General features: G+C 39.1%; 1 protein-coding gene across 2 annotated transcripts; it reads right to left on the reverse strand.

The window, feature by feature from the left end:
• Nucleotides 1-503: 503 nt before the first annotated feature.
• SPRYD7 (SPRY domain containing 7) lies at nt 504-15,861 on the reverse strand. 2 transcript variants are annotated; one of them, XM_021689443.1, is made up of 5 exons: nt 15,673-15,861; nt 14,957-15,073; nt 12,511-12,677; nt 4,834-4,936; nt 504-1,874 (listed from the first exon to the last, which is right to left on the reverse strand). In XM_021689443.1, exons 1-5 carry the CDS (start codon nt 15,776-15,778, stop codon nt 1,777-1,779), a joined length of 591 nt encoding a protein of 196 aa, XP_021545118.1. In that variant the 5' UTR covers nt 15,779-15,861; the 3' UTR covers nt 504-1,776. The 2 variants fall into 2 exon arrangements, with proteins under 2 accessions (XP_021545118.1, XP_044769119.1); XM_044913184.1 differs by lacking the exon at nt 14,957-15,073.
• Between the last annotated feature and the right edge of the window lie 3,397 nt (nt 15,862-19,258).

A 19,258-nucleotide genomic window follows, 5' to 3' on the forward strand; every position in this document is an offset into this window, starting at 1 on the left:
CCAAATAAACAATAAACACTGCAGGATTCTCTTGCCTATGGGTCAAAAATAGTCTTAAATCCTTAGAAAATTTATAGTAGGCAATCATTCTCTCCCGAACAGTGGTTCTCAAACTTTAGCGTGTATTAGAATCACCTGAAAGGCTTGTTCAAACACCGATTCCTGGGTGCTATCCCCATCGGTTTCTTATTCTGTGGGTCTGGGGCGGGCCTGAGAATATGCATTTCTAACAAGCTCCTAAGGCTGCTGGTCTGAGGACACTATGAAAACCACTGCTTAAGAGTCAACAAGGAGGGGCGCCTGGGTGGCTCAGTCGTTAAGCGTCTGCCTTCGGCTCAGGTCATGATCCCAGGGTCCTGGGATCGAGCCCCGCATCGGGCTCTCTGCTCCGCGGGAAGCCTGTTTCTCCCTCTCCCCCCTGCTTGTGATCCTGCTCTCACTGTGTCTCTCTCTGTCAAACAAATAAATAAATAAAATCTTAAAAAAAAAAAAAAAGAGTCAACAAGGAAGCTACATTTATTAAGTGCCTATGGTGATTCAGGTGTTTTACATATATTACCTTATTTAACTAATTACAGAATCTCATCAAGTATGAGTATCCCTTTTATAAATGGGGAACCTGAGCTCAGGGAAGCTAAGGAACTCAGCTGAGGAGGTAATGGGATTAGATGGCAAAATTACAATTCAGATTTCTGATTCTAATGCCCATGGTTTGCTAGTACAACATACTGCTCCTTGTTGACAAAGGAGTGAAAGGTGCATGTCCTTGGCTCACTAGAAAAGGAGATTGTACCAGAGTGTGTACAGTGCTTAGTTCAGGTCAGTAGGGTATTGAAGGGATCTTTACTGAAGACTTGGCAGAGGCTCAGGGTCATGGAGAGGATTCATTTATCTCTGAACTTCTGAAATAATCAAGGATGAAGTGAATTTAATGTATAATTAACAAAACAGGAAGAACATGTATTTAATACAGTACTAAATACTCCTTAATTACTATTATTTTATTATTCCTTACAAAAAACCTCACATTTAAATAGAAGTTCTTAAAAGAATAATCTCATTTACATTTAAGTTTAAAGCATCATACTATTCTAAATGTCTGCCAGTGTATACTACATCACCAATCAACCACTACTTACTCTGGTATTGAAGTAACACAGCATGATGGTCTTCAACAAAAAAGCTCTGACAGTTACTAAAACATTTACCTCCTTTCACAAAGCAAATTAAAAGCAATGACATACAAAGTAAGCAATTTAACGTTTAAGAAAAGTGGTACATTTTACAGTAAGTAAATCACCAAAAAGGAAGTTGCCAATAATATATTTTCTATCACTTTGGTATAATCTATACGAAAAAGAACACTCAGACACAAATTAGACTGCAGACTTAAAATAGTTAATGAGGTCTAACTTTCAGAATGAGAAAAAACCCACCCAACTCTACATCTCTATTATAAACACAAATATTTTATGTAAGAAAGATTCCCTTTTAAATATATATATACATATTTCCACTTAATACTGTTAATCAAACCCATAGTTATATTTATTTAAATAAGAATTAAATAAACTGCCCCAAATGCTGATTTCATCTCACAAAACAAAGTATTTTAAATCACAACTTCCAGATGGTATCTTGAATACACTGGTTCCTTAAACAACATTAACAAGTATATATTTAAGAATATATTTTCATCTACAGGTCAGGTAAAGCTTTATTAAATGGTAAACACTTTTAAAAGTGCAGAAACCCAAGTTTCAAAAACAAATACATTCAGAAGATCTGCTGTTCAAATAATATTTTTTCAAAACCAGGTGGAGGAGTATGATAAAATTCACTGAACTGGCAATCCAAAATTGCACTGTCATCAACTAGAGACAGAAAAAGAAAAAGAAATTAGAAGCTAACACCTTAATTCACAAGAATACATAATTATAATAAATAGACTGTTTTCATAATACCATAATATTAAAAGGCAGAAAGAATAAATACATCTGCTGTCCAGGTTACAAAACATAATCCTATTGGGTAAAAATAACCACAAGGAAAAATAAAATTAAAAACACTGAAAGGATATACATCAAAATATTACTAATAATTAGATAGTGTGAATGAGTACTTTCAGTTTTTTCCTTATTTGCTTCCCTGTATTTTCTCAATTTTATACATTAAGATGTGTTACTTTTTAAAAATTGATTTGAAAAAATTATGGATTCAGAAAAGGTTGCAAAAATAATAGAGTTCTCTGTACTCTTCATACAGCTTCCCCTAGTGGTAACATCTTACATAACCAAAGTACGATATCAAAACCAGAAAACTGACGTCGATCAAGTACTGTTAACTAGACTGTAGACCTTATTCAGCTTCTACATCTTTTTACCAGCATTTATCAAAGAGAAATAAATGCATATATCCAAACAAAGGCTATTAGTACTGCAGCCAGATAAAGAAGGGTAAACATAGGGCTAGTGAGGGCTATGAGTTTAGGAAGGGTTTTTCGGGATAAGGATGACTCAGAATATTTACAGGCATTGAAAAGAGAGGTTCCTTACGTGAGATATGAGTGAAATAACTGACAAAGTGAAGTCCCAGAGTTGGGGAGTTTGAAATCTAGACTATATGTTTTTTTTTGTTTTGTTTTGTTTTTAACATGAAGGATACATCTTCGTCTAAGATGGGACAGAAAGGCAAGACTGGATTTGATTGAGAAAAGCTTCAGGAGGGCAGGGGTGGGAAGGTAGAGTTCACTATTGACAGCCCATTTCTTTATAAAGTAGAAGGTAAGGTCATCTGTGGAGAATGAGGAGGGAATTCAAGAATTATGGTGAAGGTCTGGAATGTGCAGAAATGTAGAAGAACTGCCACAAATGCTGAGAGCTTAGGCTGGAAGGCATAACTTTATAATGACACTTTTCTTCAGTGTGATATGGCTTTTTCTCTCCATAGTTTGAGTGTAAGAACTGACAAAATGAATGACTGGATGGATCTAGGATTAGGGATGGGATGGAGGACAAAAGATAAAGGAATTTAAGTTTTATTTTTATGTATGTATGTATGTATTTATTAATAATCTCTACAACCAACATAGGGCTCGAACTCACCACCCCTATATAAACAGTCAGATGCTCTACTGACTAAGCCAGCCAGGCATCCCTTAAGTTTAATTTTTATCTCTCATATTATCAGACCATTAAAATACTTGGCTTAATTTAACTGATTTATCAATGTCAATTTATGAAATATACTTTATAACTTACTATCTATAACTTTACTACATTAAAAATTATGCTAAATCAAAGAAACAATTTGGAATAAAATGTATTTGCTATACTCGTATAATTTGATATTTATTTCATTTCTCAGACTAAATTATTTAGAGTATTAAGCTACTCTCCATTTAAGTAGATAAAGGAATTGCTTTACCCAATATGGCAAAGAAACTAACCAAAATCAAACTTAAAAAATACACTTTTATATGCAAAGACAGGAAGGTAAAATCACTGAAAAATAATTTTGGGGAGAAAAGACTAATGAAAACAACTAAAAAGTAGAGCATAAGCCTTAGTTGTTATCATATTATCAAATACTTACATTTGTTATTTGTATACTTTTCTGATCATCACTAAAACTGCTACCTTTCTAGTAAATTACTATAAAAATTAATAATTAGTTCTTATAATGGCTCAAATCTAAGAACTTAAAAGTAATTAAATGAGAAAATATTTTTAGATTACTAAAACCATAGGCAGAAAAATAATACACCTGTTGTTTTAACTTGGTAAGATGCCTTATTTTTTAGAGATACATATGAAATATTTATGAATAAAATGATGTACTATCTGGCATTTGCTTCAAAATAATCCAAGGATGGAAGGTGAAAAACAGAAGTATTAGCATTAGGGGGCAGATGAAACCTGACTGGCTCCAAGCTGATAATTGTTTGAAGCGGGGTGATGGGTACATGAAGGATCATTATACCATTCTCTTTACATCTATACATGTTTGGATTTTTCTATAATAAAAATTAAATGGTATAGAGTCATCTCTTAAGTAACCCAATTCTTGGGAGGACGCACTTGTACAGAAATCATAGTACATACATATACATAACCATCAAAAGCAAAACAATCAATATGAAACTATTCTAAGTCACAATTTCTCTCAGAAGAGTTTTAACATTTAGGTAACTTTATAAAGGTAACTAATGCTCAGTCTATATAAAATTCCCATCCCTGGCTCCAAAATATTCTTTACAATTACATTTCCTGGTCACCTAAATCTCCCTAATAACTGGCAGAAAGAGCTCTGTAAACTCAGCAAAGCTCTTGGGAACTTTCTAGAATATAAGATTACATAATTAAAAAAGGGAGTATGTTACTGCATATTTAAGTATAATCGTTGTATTTGTTTTTGTGTTTTTTTTAAGATTTTATTTATTTATTTGACAGAGAGAGACACAGCAAGAGAGGGAACACAAGCAGGGGGAGTGGAAGAGGGAGAAGCAGGCTTCCCGCCGAGCAGGGAGCCTGATGAGGGGCTCGATCCCAGGACCCTGGGATCATGACCTGAGCCGAAAGCAGACGCTTAATGAATGAGCCACCCAGGCGCCCCTAATCGTTGTATTTGGAAAAAAATTTTTAATACATCGGGAATAAAAAACTTCCTTAGTCCTGCAAAGTGGGATTCTGATATCCTACTGAGTACGTTTCATATAAAAGAGGTCCTTATTAACTTGTCCAGATTTTCGAATGTTAGAAAGTTAATGAAAATGTTAAGTAAAAGTTAACATATATAATAATAATAATAATATTTAGAAATATTTTAGCTTACCATAAACAACTGGATACACTGTCCCTCGTATACCTGATGCTGGACAATGCATATTTTTTCCATTCAAATATACATTTAATTCTACATGGTCATATGTAATGCCCTAGGAAGGAAAGAAAATATTAAAAAGTAAAAATATAAATGTTCCATAAAAAGCCTAAATAGTCAGAAAGCACCCACTGGGAAGCATGGAAAAAACTGAATTTTAATTGTGTCACAATAGCTTTCATTAAGGGTTTACAATTTGGTGGAGTTCTGCTTGAACTGAGCTAAAAAAAAAAAAAAAAAAAACAAAAACAGTGGTGATTACGTGGGGGAAAAGTCGGGTGAAGTTCCAAGAGTTCACATCAGAGGTAAAACAAATGAGAACAGTCTGACGCCTAGCATTATATTCAGATAATCTGAATCTTATATTGTGAATATATTTTTTTTAAAGGATTTTATTTATTTGACAGAGAGAGACAAAGCGAGAGAGGGAACACAAGCAGCGGGAATGGGAGAGGGAGAAGCAGGCTTCCGGCCAAGCAGGGAGCCCGATGCAGGGCTCGATCCCAGGACCCTGGGATCATGACCTGAGCCGAAGGCAGACGCTTAACGACTGAGCCACCCAGGTGTCCCTATATTGTGAATATTAAGACGATATAAGTACTGCCTGCCATGTACAGAGAGACCTTTATTTTTTTTAATTTATTTGAGAGAGAGAGAGTGCACTGGGGGGAGGTGGGGAGGAGGAGAGGCAGAGAGAGAGAAAGAGAGAGAGAGAGAGAAGCAGACTCCCCGATGAGCGGAGAGCCCAATGCAGGGCTTGAGGCAGAGCTTGATCTCACGACCCTGAGATCATGACCTGAGCTGAAACCAAGAGTCGGATGCTTAACTGACTGTGCCACCCAGGCACTCCCAGAGAGACCTTTAAAAGTCATACAGAAAATATTGCTCTCTCTCTATAGGATTTAATCTTAAAGGGGAAAAACAATGAGGTTTTCGGCATTAGGGCTTACTACCCGTCACTGTTCTCAAGTTGTGAAGTGTCTTTATAGAACTTATTTCTGAAAAGAAATACATTTCCATCTCTTTACCTTGCTTTCAAATATGTCAAATGTATTATCAAGGTAAAGCTAGTGTTTACAATGCAATATAATTGGTAGCTAGTATCAAGTTGAAAACAGAAAAATTGCTCAAAAGAGTAAAAAAAAAGTGGAATAAAAATGGGTTAATCTGTTTATCTGAACATTGACGGTGCAAAAGTCAAAACTAATAATAAAGTTATTATTATTAAAATGCTGGAAAATACTTTGAAAGCCTGTATAATGTACCAAGCACTATTCTAAGTACTTCATATTTAGTCCTCACAACAAGATGGGTATTATTATTATTACTATTATCCCCATTTTACAGATGAAGTAGCTAAGGCACAAAAAGATTAAATAATTTATATAAGGTTACAGAACTAGGAAGTGACAGAGCTGGGATTTAAATCCATGCAGTATGGCTTCAGAAAACTTACTCTACTTGCCCTGCCATACTACCTCTCTTTAAAACTTTATACAATAGTTACTAACTGCTGGCAGACATTTCTTAATTTGAAGAATTAAGAATAGACAGCAGAGATCTTTGAACAGCGAAATCATCACAGACCAAGAAGACCACTCCAGGGATTTCTGACTGTGGATATATTATATCAACTTAAAAAACTTTTAGAGGTAGATTGGGACACCTGGGTGGCTCAGCTGGTTAAGCGTCTCCCTTCGGTGCAGGTCATGATCCCAGGATCCTGGGATCGAGTCCCACATTGGGTTCCCTGATCAGTGGGAAGCCTGCTTCTCCCTCTGCCTGCCGCCCCCGCCCCCCCTCCGCCCGCCAGCTTATACTCTCGTGTTCTCTCTCTCTGGTAAATAAGTAAATAAAATCTTTGAAAAAAGAAAGAAAAAAAAAAACTTTTAGAGGTAGAAAAAGATCTTACAGATGATCTAGTCTTAACTCCTTCACTTTTTCCTTAAAACAACAAAGGCCCAGATGAGTCAGTGTGTTAAGTGCTATAAAATATTCTCTTGGGGCACCTGGGTGGCTCAGGCAGTTAAGCCTCTTGGTTTCAGCTCAGGTCATGATCTCATGGGTCAAGCTCTGCACTCAGCAGGGAGTCTGGCTCTCTAAAATAAATAAGTAAATGTTTTTAAAAAATCTCCTCAAATCTTAGCAAAGCCAGGGTTAAAGAATAATTTGTTAATAGTTAAGAAATATTGAGAGAGACAGATAGTTTCTGTTTCATTTCAGTTTATGTATTTAAATATAGTAATGAAGCTAACTGATGGCTGGGATTAGTTTTTGTAATGAAGAGGACTTTTTTCATTTAAAATACAAAATTACACAAAAACAATGTGTCCTCTCTTTATAGGAACACCTTACGGGATATCTAGATCAGCGCAGTGGTCTGTAATCCAGTCACCCTTCACCACCTGGTGGCAGCATAACCTCCTGCAAGCAAGCAGGTATTAAAAGCCAAACCTGCAGCATCATGGCAAAATCCCAATGCTGAAGAAAAGTGAGAAAGGATTTGTAAGAACCCCCAACTCCTATTAGCAAAGTTTAGTTCAAGAATTTCTAACTTAATCTGTCCTTTTATATGATCCAGAAACTAGGTTTCATTCGACCATAATGATACCAAAAAATCTGACATGTTCAAGGCATTTATCAATAATTGCTTGCACGTTCAGTGAACAGACTCTGTAATTAAGCTGCCTGTATTATACTCCGGGATTCTTCCATAAAAGAAGTTACTTAACTTCTCCTAATCTATGAAATGGTAATAATAATACTATTTTATAGAGTCATTATGAGGATTAAACAATTTAATCCCTGGCAGGCATTTAAAACAGTGCCTGGCCCATAATAAATGCTAGAGAAGTGTTTGCTATTATTATTATTATTATTACATAGAATGTTTATAAAACTTCTCTGAAATTAAACTGAAAAATGCAATTTTAGACTATAATTTCCACTTCTCAAAACTATATGTAAAAGGAAAAAATAAGCCAGGTATGCCTTCCCACTGCTACAGTAGGCCCTGTGGGTACTGCAGGATTACTGTATGACTATAATCATTTGGTCAGATGTTGAAAGCTTATTTTTCTTCATTTCTCCTCAGGGAATGGTATATAACTGAAATTCTGCACATGTGAGAACGTTTTTTCCTGTCTTAAATCCATTCTACTTTTCCTATGCCACCGTCAGCAATTTGGTGAAATTTGTTCTCAAATGTTTGAACTAGGAATATAAAGGTAATATGGTAGGGTAATGTTTTACTTTTCTTGATTCTGCATATATTTCACCTTTTCTAAAGTCCTCCTTTTATCAGAATGGATATGAAAACTTAAAGTTTAATTTAATAAAGCTGATAGACTAAAAATGACATTCTTAAATCTGTCAATTTGTGGGATCAGTTACCTCAATGAATGAGATAGGAAGGCAAGAATAACACACAGTAGAAGTTCAACACATCAACAAAGAAAAACATTTGTTACTGATTATCCTTGCTTATGTTTGAATTTCATCTTAGTGTAAACAGGATGATAGCATCGACTAGACTTCAAGATTCTCTTTCAAGAATATCCATTTGAATAAGTGTGTTCTATATTATGGACATCTGGCAATGATCTACAAATACAAAACCAACTATTCAAAAAGAACGGGGAAAAGTAGATTTTAAAAATGGTTTATGCCTTTTGTCTCCTAAAACACTTTCTTTTCCTTTTTTTTTTTTTGCCTAAAACTCTTTCAACAATTTCCCTATTTAAAAACTAGGGAAGCCTGGGTGGCTCAGTCGGATAAGCGTCCGACTCTTGATTTTGGCTCAGGTCATGATCTCAGGGTCGTGACATCGAGCCCTGTGTCAGACTCCATGCTGGGTGTGGAGCCTGCTTAAGATTCTCTCACCCTGTCCCTCTCCTCTCTCTCCCTCTCTAAAACACAAAACAAAACTAAATGTTCTTCATATTTTTTAAATTGCAGAAAAGAAAAGAAAGATCAGGGGCACCTGGGTGGCTTGGCTGGTTAAGCATCCAACTCTTTTGATTTTTGGCTCAGGTCATGATCTCAGGGTCATGGACTGAGCCCTGCATCGGGTACTGTGCTCAGCAGGGAGTCTGCTTGAGAGTCTCTCTCTCCCTCTCCCTCCCTCTAAATAAATAAACCGGCACTCTCTCCCTAAAATAAATAAACCTTTAGGAAAAATGAAAGATCAGACCACAGTTAAAAATCTGAATTTCCACATTTCTCCTCCTTTTCATCAAAATACTGTATCTTTCTTCAGTTCAATAACCTGGATTTACCCTGTTTGTGTCACCTTATTATTAGAAACTTTCCCTCATTATGTAGATTCCTTTCAACTTAGTACCAGAGCCAGGAACACAAGGTTCTATGTATAAGGGCATCTTTGCTGAAGCAGATCCTAGGACTCTGTTCTCAATCAATAGCTAATAGCCTGAACCCAGGGTATAAGTTTCTTGGATAGTGCCATTTAAGAAGTAACTGGGAAAGCAGAAATGTATCTTTGGATTATATTTTCAACACGGTGGCTTTGGTAAAGACTTAAATATATTAGTTGAGAATAAAAATAGAGAAGTCTTAATAATATATGTAACTCTTTTTATCCCCTGCTTTCCAAAAAAAACTTCTCTCCAATCAAACCTTAGGATTTTGAGTCCAGTTCTTTGAAGAGTTCTCAAAGTGAGTTTAATAAGATTAAGTTTAATGAGGACCAACACTCCTAATAAAATGCTGTAATTCTTTTAGAGATGTTCATAACAAATTAGATACAGGCATACCTTGTTTTATTGCACTTCGCAGATACTGCATTTTTTACAAATTGAAGGTCTGTGGCAACCATGTGTTGAGCAAGTCTATTGGTGCCATTTTTCCAACAGTGTTTGCTCACTAAAAGTCTCTGGGGTCACATTTTGGTAGTTCTTGCAATGTTTCAAACTTTTTCATTATTTTATTTGTTAAGGTGATCTATGTTGATGTTACTATTGCGATTACTTTGGGGTGCCAAACCATGCCCATATAAGACCATTAACTTGATCGATAAATGTGTGGGTTTTAACTGCTCCACTGACTAGGTGTTCCTGTCTCCCCCCCCTCTCCTCTGGCCTCCTTATTCCCTTACTGAATACTGAAATTGGGCCAATTAATAACCCTACAATGGCCTCTAAGTGTTCAAGTGAAAGGAAGTCACATGTCTCTCACTTTAAATAAAAAGTCAGAAATGATTAAGCTCAGTGAGGAAGGCATGTAGAAAGCCATGACAGGCCAAAAGCTAGGCCTCTTGCACCAATTAGCTGTGTTGTGAATACAAAGGAAAACTTCTTGAAGAAAATTAAAAGTGTTACTCCAGTGAACACACAAATAATGAGAAAGCAAAACAGACTTATTGCTGATACGGAGAAATTTTGGTGGTCTGCTTAGAAGATCAAATCAGCCATAATATTCTCTTAACCCAAAGCCTAATCCAGAACAAGGCCCTAACTCTTTTCAATTCTATGACGGCTAAGAGAGGTGAGGAAGCTGCAGAAGAAAAGCTGGAAGCTAGCAGAAGTTGGTTCATGACGTTTAAGGAAAGAGGCCATTTCTGTAACAAAAGTGCAAGGTGAAGCAGCAAGTTATCCAGGAGATCTAGCCAAGTGAAGGTGGCTACACTGAACAACAGATTTTCAGTGTAGATGAAACAGCCTTATACTGGAAGACGATGCCATCTAGGATTTTCAGAGCTACACAGGAGAAGTCAATGCCTGGCTTCAAAGGACAGGCTGATTCTCTTATTAGGGGCTATGCAGCTGGTGACTTTAAGTTGAAGCCAATGCTCAGTGACCATTCCAAAAATCCTAGGGCCCTTAAGAATGATGTTAAATCTACTCTGTGTGCTCTATAAATGGAACAATAAAGCCTGGATAACAGCACATCTGTTTATAACACGGTTTACTGAGTATTTTAAGCCCACAGTTGAGACCTACTGCTCCAAAAAAAAGGACTCCTTTCAAAACATCACTGCTCACCGACAATGCATCTATCTGTTCACCCAAAAGCTCTGATGGAGATATACAACGAGATTAATGCTGTTTTCATGCCTTCTAACATAGCATCCATTCTGTAGCCCCGGGATCAAGGAATAATTTCAACTTTCAAGTCTTATTGCTTAAGAAATACATTTCGTAAGGCTATAGCTGCCATAGATAGTGATTCTTCTGAAGGATCTCAGCAAAGTAAACTGAAAACCTTCTGAAGAGGATTCACCATTTTAGGTGCCCTTAAGAACATTCATGATTTAGGGTGCCTGGGTGGCTCGGTCAGTTAAGCAGCCGACTCTTGGTCTCAGCTCAGGTCTTGATCTCAGGGTCGTGAGTTCAAGCCCCATGTTGGGCTCCACGTTGGGCATGGAGCCTACTTAAGAAAAAAAAAGAACATTCATGATTCATGAGAATTCGTCAAAATATCCACATTAACAGGAGTTTGGAAGAAGTTGATTCCAATCCTCAAGAATGACTTTGAGGGTTTCAAGACTTCAGCAGAGGAATGAACTGTGGAGGTGGTAGAAACAGCAAGAGAACTAGAATTAGAAGTGGAGCCTGAAGATGTGACTAAATTGCTGCGATCTCCTGATAAAACTTAAGCGGATGAAGAGTTGCTTCTTGTGGATGAGCAAAGAAAGTGGTTTCTTGAGATGGAATCTACTCCTGGTGAAGATTGTTGAAATGACAACAAAGAATTTAAAATATTATATAAACTTAGTTGATGAGGCAGCAGCAGGGTTTGACAGAATTGAAACTAACTTTGAAAGAAGTTCTACTTTGGGCAAAATGCTGTCAAACAGCATCACATGCCATAGAGAAATTGTTAATGAAAAGAAGGGTCAATCTTTGCAGCAAAACGCACTGTTGTCTTCTTTTAAGAAATTGTGATGGTCACCCTAACCTTCAGCAACCACCACCCTGATCAAGTCAGGAGCCATCAACATTGAGGCAAGACCCTCCACCAGCAAAAAGATTCTGACTCACTAAAAGTTCAGATGATGGTTAGCATTTTTTAGCAATAAAGTATTTTTAAATTAAGGTACATCCATTTTTTTAAACATAATGCTATTATACACTTAAAAGACTACAGTGTAGTGTAAACATATATATTCACTGGGAAACCAAAAACATCATTTGACTTGCTTTCCTGCAATATTTGCTTTATTGCAGTGGTCTGGAACCAAACCCACAGCATGTCCGAGGTATGCCTGCAATAAATGTCAAAATTTTCTCTAAGAGATCGCTAGTTGCAAAAATACCTAATATTTTCTAATATGAATGTCAGCAAACTTTTAAAATTGTGGGCCAAGATTTCTCTGATGTGAGAGAAGCAGGAGATGTTGATAAGCAGCCAACCTGTCATTAATTTTCCTGAATGGACATAAGGGCTCATGCGGATTTTCCTGGCCAGGGACAGACAGCTCTAGAAAGGAGAGCAGTTTGGTAAGGCAGCAGTAGCTACCCAAGTGCTCTCTCTGGAATATGTACCATCTCATTAGATCCAATCCCAGTGCTTCCGAATTCAAACCACAAACTCCCAGGCAAAACTGTATACACTAAAAGCAGTTCAACTTTAATAATTTACAGTGGAAAACAATTCCACAAGAAAACTTACCACCACATCTCCCTCCTGCGGAAGACTGTTTGCTGGCAGCCTATTTTTCTCCTCGTTGTTGTGGTAGAGGGCTCCATCATTCCTCATCACCAGGCTGTGCACATCTCGGCCAAGAGGAATCTGATTCAAGTTAACTTTCTGAGTTGCAACGCCAATACCCCATATTCCTAAAAAAATAATAGTTTAAATGCCCCCAAAATCTGAAGAATACAAATATGAAAGGGGTTGTTTTTAAGAGTGTTAAGTTGTTTTTAAAAGAAGTAGTGTACTATCACTAAACTATTTTTTTATTAATTTTTTTAAAAAACAAATCTTTTAAAAGTAGTTTGCAAACTACCCTATGTTCTCTACAGATGGAGTACAACGTAGGAGATAAGGGTGGGTCCTGAAGCTGTACCGTCTAGGTTAAACCTTTGGCTTAACTAGGTCATCTGGGGCAAGGTATTTAATCTGTCTCTGCTTCCTCACCTGTGAACTTGGGATTCTAACAGTACTTACTTCAAAGGGTTATTAAAAGATATAGCAAGGTAACCAAGTAAATACTTGGAACAGTGTCAGTATTCCCCCCAAAACTGGTTAAGTAAAGCGGAGTATTTTTAAAAAGATGTTAGCTATTATCATCACTATTCTCTAAAAGACATTTTGAAAAAGCTACACAATTAATTTAAATGGCCTAGGGTTCTAGTCAAGCACTACCTCAGAGAAGTGGGAAATTAGTCTCTAGTTTTTGCATCTCTAATGTGTGACAAATGACACAGACTTGGTCAATACCATGAAGAGGAGAAAATTAATGATGAAGTATAAAATGATTTTCTTACCCGTACCTTACATCAGTGAGTTTAAAACCTTTGGTCTAAGCTGATTTTAAGCAAGCAGCTCTCCTCTTAACCAGCCAAACAGAATACCTAGAGCTCTGGATTTTGTTTCAAACTGTTTCCTTCCCAGTTTTTATCAAAATCAGTTAGGAGAAAATCTATAAATGGAAGAAGGTTTGAAGATCATGTTGCCAATCAATTTTTCTGAATTGAGCAAAACTATCAAAAAGTTGCATGTCTGGGCTTCCTAAATAATCTTACTATATAATTTATCCTCCAGAGTGGGATAATTTAAGAGTGACAGAAGGTGATAATACTAATTTCATGGGACAACAGTTCTAGACAGGGTTATAGAGTCTCTTTACTCCTAAAGAGCTGTGCCTGCTGTGATACACTTGGGCATAACTGCCTCAGGTTTTCACTGAGAGATCAATTTACAAACTCCAACAATGTATTTATTCTAGAGATGTCACTGAGGATGCCATCCTTTACAAAAATCCACATAAAAATTTGTACTGGATTTAAGGCTCAAGAAAATATTTGCTTCTCTTGAGAAAAGGTAGGTTGTACTTGAGAAGATTTTAGTAACCAGAGACATTTTGCAGCTAACTTGTAAAAGAATGAAATGCCGGACAGTTTCATATTTATTTCATATACTTAATAAAATCAGTATTTTAAATTAATTTAGAAAACAAGCCCCAGAAGGATGTTTTATATCATTCAAGCTTGTCGAGTATGATTAATTTACTACCCTTTAGTTTTCCTACTCTATACCTATACTTATATCATTCATGCTGTATTTCACTAGAAGTTTTTTTTACAACAAAGCTTTAAAAAATATATTTCCCCATACTCAATATGGCTACAAGTTAACTAATTGCTATTCTAATACTCAAACAGAATTGCTGTATGATTCAAAAAACTCTGTAAATTTTTTAATGAGAGGGCGCCTGGCTGGCTCAGTCGTTAAGGGTCTGCCTTCTGCTCAGGTCATGACCCCAGGGTCCTGGGATCCAGCCCCGCATCGGGCTCCCTGCTCGGCGGGAAGCCTGCTTCTCCCTCTCCCACTCCCCTTGCTTGTGTTCCCTCTCTTGCTGTGTCTCTCTCTGTCAAATAAATAAATATTTGAAAAATAAAATTTTTTTTAAATGAGAAATATAGACATTAGAATTCTAAATCTGCTAATTGCTTCAGAAGACAATGAATCTGGGTATTTTAACAAGATTTATAAGAAAAAAATTCAGGATCATTAAGATGGATTTTATCCTAAAATAAAACAGGAAGAATCTACACCTTTAATGCTTGGCCAAATGAAATGGAGCATCTAGCACCCATTCATAATGCTAGTGCCTTACACTGACGGATCCAGTGTAATACACACTCCTAATTATAACTAGTGTGAAGCAGGAAAGACAGTTCCTGTAATCCCATTTTATAGATAACAAAACTGAACCTAAAATAACTCAGTAACTAAACTACTTTAACCAGGATCACACAAGAGGAGGGGAAAAAAAGTCCTTCCAAATAAGTTTGGTGCTTTTTTATTGCCTCCTTACTCTTTTTCATATATTGAAAATTGCTCTTAATATTTACAGTTAGTACTTTCAATAGTAAAGGACCATTATACCAACCTGTGGACTGGATTTTGAATTCAAAGTAGCTTTTGTTTTGATGTAAAGGGGCACTGGCTAAACAACCTCCTGTTCCACATATTCTTCTTCCATTTTTTACAATGACAACATCTGTTCCTAAATAAAAAATGCAGAGACCGTGTAAAGTTTATTTTCTTATCCAACAATCAAGGCTAATTTGTTTCACTTCTAACGCTGTCAAAAAAAAATAGCGATGCCATATTTACTCTGAAATATAGAAACGCTGATAAATTAAAAACAATTTTTAGTTCACTCTTTTCTTCCCTGAGAAAGTTTATGTCTAATATTCATTTGTGGCTAGAAATCTTGTTTAGAAACGCAATTAAGTAGTAACTCTGTAGGAGGAGCACCAGAGGCGCTCCCCTCGCCTGGGGACAGCTGACGAGCCTCCGGAGGCAGCTGCTCCGAGATTCCGGGGAAAATGGGTAGGTAGGTCCACACAACCAGCTCCCGATGACAGGGGCAGACAGGGCTGCGTAGCCCTGAACACAGAGCAGGGCCGAGGTGGAGTCGGCCGGCGTCTGGAAGAGATCCGCGAGACAAAACGGGGTCGAGGGCAGCAGCTCAGAGCGAGGAGCGGGGGGCAGCGCCCGGAGGGGCAGGCCGCGTGTGGTCCTCCCGACCCCGCAATGCCCCCGACCCGCCGCGCCAAACCCGGCGTCGGCCGTTGGGTCTGGGGAAGAGAGGGCCCTTACCCATGTGCTGCGTGTCCAGCTGCACGGCCGGCATCTCTTTCAGAGGGATGTGTCCCGTCCCGCCGTCCCTGCAGCACCGCAGGCAGCAGAACACCGAGGCGGCCATCGCGCCAGGACCACAGACTCCACCGTCGCCGCCGCCGCCGCTCGCCCGCCGCTCGCCCGCCGCCTCTAGACCGCAACGGCACCGCCCCCACGCCTCCGCTCCGCCTCCCGCCCCTGCCCGAGCGCCAGAGTCTGTGTGGAGCGCGCAGACCGATACAGCGACGCCCCACGCCGGGAGGGCGCAGCGCAGGCAGAGGCGTAGCCGGCCCCGGAAGGATGATGCGGAGGCTGCGCGCGCGGGGAGGGGCGGGGCCCAGAAGGGGCGGGGCTAGAGGCGGAGCGAGGGCAGAGGGCGTGACGGGCGGGCGGGCGGAGGACCTCATGCCCCAGCGCGCGGGGTCCTTTTTGCCTTGGCGGCGGGGGGAGTCACGTTTGAGTCCTTACGTTGAGCAGCACGCAAGGAGTCCGAGCTCTCCGGGCACTCAGTAGTCGTTGAATGCTGTTTTAAAAACCGTTCCCCCCCCAGCTTTGACCTTACCTTTAGGGATGAATTGACAGAAGCAAGTCAGGCTGGGGGAGTGGGAGCTGATAAAGGACCCCAAGGTTTTCCACATGTCCCCCCACCGCGTGCCCAGGGCTGGGAGAACTTTGCCTCCGCCGAGGGCCTCCGCCCCCTACCGTGGCTGGCTTCTGAAGAATTTCCTCAAATTCTAAATAGACGCACGGGCGCCAGGAGTAATGGCTGTTATTGATTTCACCGTGAATGTGCACCCGGGGTTCAAGTCGGCCCTGGTGCATTTTAGGTGTAGGGATGAGCATTCCGTGGCCCCCGGGGCCGCGCGGTTAGGGGCGCGCAGGAGGCTGTTTCAGGAGGATACCACTGGGCCGGGGCGGGAGGGCCATGCTTGACCGGCCTCTGCCAAGCTCACCCTCCCGGTGGACTGGGGGTTTCGAGGAGAGTGAAGGGAACTCCAGAGGCAGCGAGGAGGATGTCTGGCCCCCCAAGGGAAGCCCTAGGTTCCTACCGCCTGCTCCTTTCTGCTTCCAAGTAGGAGGCCCACGGGGTGGTCACCTGTCATTTCCTTGCCTACTTAGATCCTCTGTCCCTGGTCGATTTTATTTAAATACAGCTTGGGGCCCCGAGATGGTCTTCAATGACCTCTAGAATTAGCCTGGTTCAAACCTTTATTCCCAAATAAGGCTTTGCCCGGGGTTCAGGTCCTGGGAAAGGGATGCAAGATGCCCACTTAATATGTAATGGGTTCCGTAACTATTTAGTGACCTGAGTGCAAATATCCTTAATGGAGGATTTTCCCCCCTACAGAATAAGAGAATTCTTTCAGGGTCCTGGGTCTCTTTGCTGTCTATACAAATGGTGTTTTCATTACAATAGGGAAAACCTCCAAATTCTGTACTTTATTTAGTTACCATAGAATTGATAACTAAGATGATTATTGAAGTGACTGAGGGTGGACTCTCATTGCCTATAAAGTACTTTCTTGGTAATCATTTTACACAAGACATTTTCCTTTTACTGAAAACCTCGACCTTTATTCGGAGAGTTTAGTGTTCAGTTCTCTTTCCACTGGGAGGGAAGGGGAAATTGAATAGAATGTTGGAGAGACAAAATTTCCTGTCATTCCATGAGGTGGGCACTCTTTGACATGTATCTAATTGAATCCTGCAAAGTTTTAGGGTGGATATTGTCCCCATTTTATAGATGAAGAAATAGAGTTAGAGGGATTACATAACTTGGTGTAGCCTCAAATGACTAGGAAATAAACAAGGTAGGACACCTAAGCCTATATTAGCTCCACCAGATCATGCTGCCGCTCAAATTCTGAAGATTTAACTCTTGTAATAAATGCCGAAATTCTTTTAAAAGTGCCCTCAATTCAAAATGCAGATTTGCACTTTATTTTTGTATGTTTCATTAATCTCCGTATTGGCTATCAGCTGCCATAACTCATGTACAGACAATAATATAAAATAGCAGTTGTTAAAAGGTAAAATATTTACTCAGAAATATTATTAAAAGCAGTACCTGTATTTAATATATAACAAACATTTAGGCCATTCAAGGCACTCACATCTTCAGTGAAAAGCTGGACTATGAGATGGCGTGAATTCTCCATTACTGTAGAAGCAGAACTGCCATACTCTTTCGTGACTAGAAGAGTAATCTGTTGGGCCACTGCCCAGCGCACTTTGCCCTCAATGTAGCAACTCCAGTGTACTCAGCAGTATGAAGCAAGCAAAACCGGTTAGCTCCTAAAACAGACTTCCCTGTCTTGGCAGATGAATGCCATCCATGAGCTCACAGACCTTATTCTTCTTATATCTGGGATTCTATTATCCTTTCATTATTATTTTCAAAGGAATTATCCTTTCTTTTTGAAAAGCACAGTGCTAAAGATATTTTGACAGTCTTTCACAGCTATCACTTTAAATAACAATCACAAATAAAGCCTACAAAAAGTTTCCCAATAGTTAGTTAGAAGGTCATTTATCTAAGTCAAAAGCAGTAAGAGAGAATGACTACTTGAAAAAAAAAAGTCGGCTCCAGCGACATATGCCAGGAACTTGAGAACTGATAGGACAATAATGTAAAGCATGTGTTCCCAAGTTGAGTTTAACATCATGTTCAAGATTTTCTTTAATGGTTTTTATGCCAACCAGACATCTCCTGTTAGTGAACTTTACACTCTGTACTGGGTCACACAAAATGGTTTCTTTTTATTTATTTATTTTTTTTTTTAAGATGTTTTTTTTTTTTTTTTTTGACAGAGGGAGAGACAGAGGGAGAGGGAACACAGGCAGGGGGAGTGGGAGAGGGAGAAGGAGGCTTCCGGCTGAGCAGGGAGCCCGACGCCGGGCTTGATCCCTGGACCCTGGAATCATGACCTGAGCCGAAGGCAGACGCTTAATGACTGAGCCACCCATGACTGCGAGATGAACCATGAGAGACTATGGACTCTGAGACCCACTTCTCTCTGGTTCACACAAAATGGTTTCTTTTTTAAAAATTCATTAATCAGTTATTAAGCCATACTTTTTTCTTGGGGTAATCCAGACCCCATTTGTGATCTTTCAAAAATCAGATACATTAAAAAAACTCATTCTTCTGAAAACTAAAAATATTCCTGGGACCTTGATCTATTCATTATTATAATTTTGAGTAATAGTAACTGACAGTTATGTGGTGCTTACTATTGCCAGGCAATAAGTGCTTTTTATAAACTAATTTAATCCTTGTAACAACCCCATGAGGTAAAAGTATCCTCCACTGTACAATGGAGGAAGCTGAGGCAGAGAAAAGATAAGAAAGGTGCCTACGGGGCGCCTTGGTGGCTCAGTTGGTTAAGCAGCTGACTCTTGATTTCCACTCAAGTCATGATCTCAGGGTCTTGGGGTCAAGCCACCCATTGAGTTCCACGCTCAGCATGGAGTCAGCTTGAGAATCTCTCTCTCCCCCTCCCTCTGCTCCTTCCTCTGCTCGTGCTTTCTTCTGCATATTTTCTCTTTTTAAATTAAAAAAAAA

This window comes from Neomonachus schauinslandi, chromosome 3, assembly GCF_002201575.2.
Source record: "Neomonachus schauinslandi chromosome 3, ASM220157v2, whole genome shotgun sequence".
Taxonomy (NCBI): domain Eukaryota; kingdom Metazoa; phylum Chordata; class Mammalia; order Carnivora; family Phocidae; genus Neomonachus; species Neomonachus schauinslandi.

What these genes read in the sequence shown, in the direction of transcription:
- SPRYD7 (XM_021689443.1), bottom strand. Translation starts at nt 15,778, where the DNA reads ATGGCCGCCTCGGTGTTCTGCTGCCTGCGGTGCTGCAGGGACGGCGGG. An exon ending in GCTGGACACGCAGCACATGG is followed by an intron (nt 15,074 to 15,672) that starts GTAAGGGCCCTC and finishes TTTTTTATTTAG; the next exon opens with GAACAGATGTTGTCATTGTA. An exon ending in CGCAGGAGGGAGATGTGGTG is followed by an intron (nt 4,937 to 12,510) that starts GTAAGTTTTCTT and finishes TTTCCTTCCTAG; the next exon opens with GGCATTACATATGACCATGT.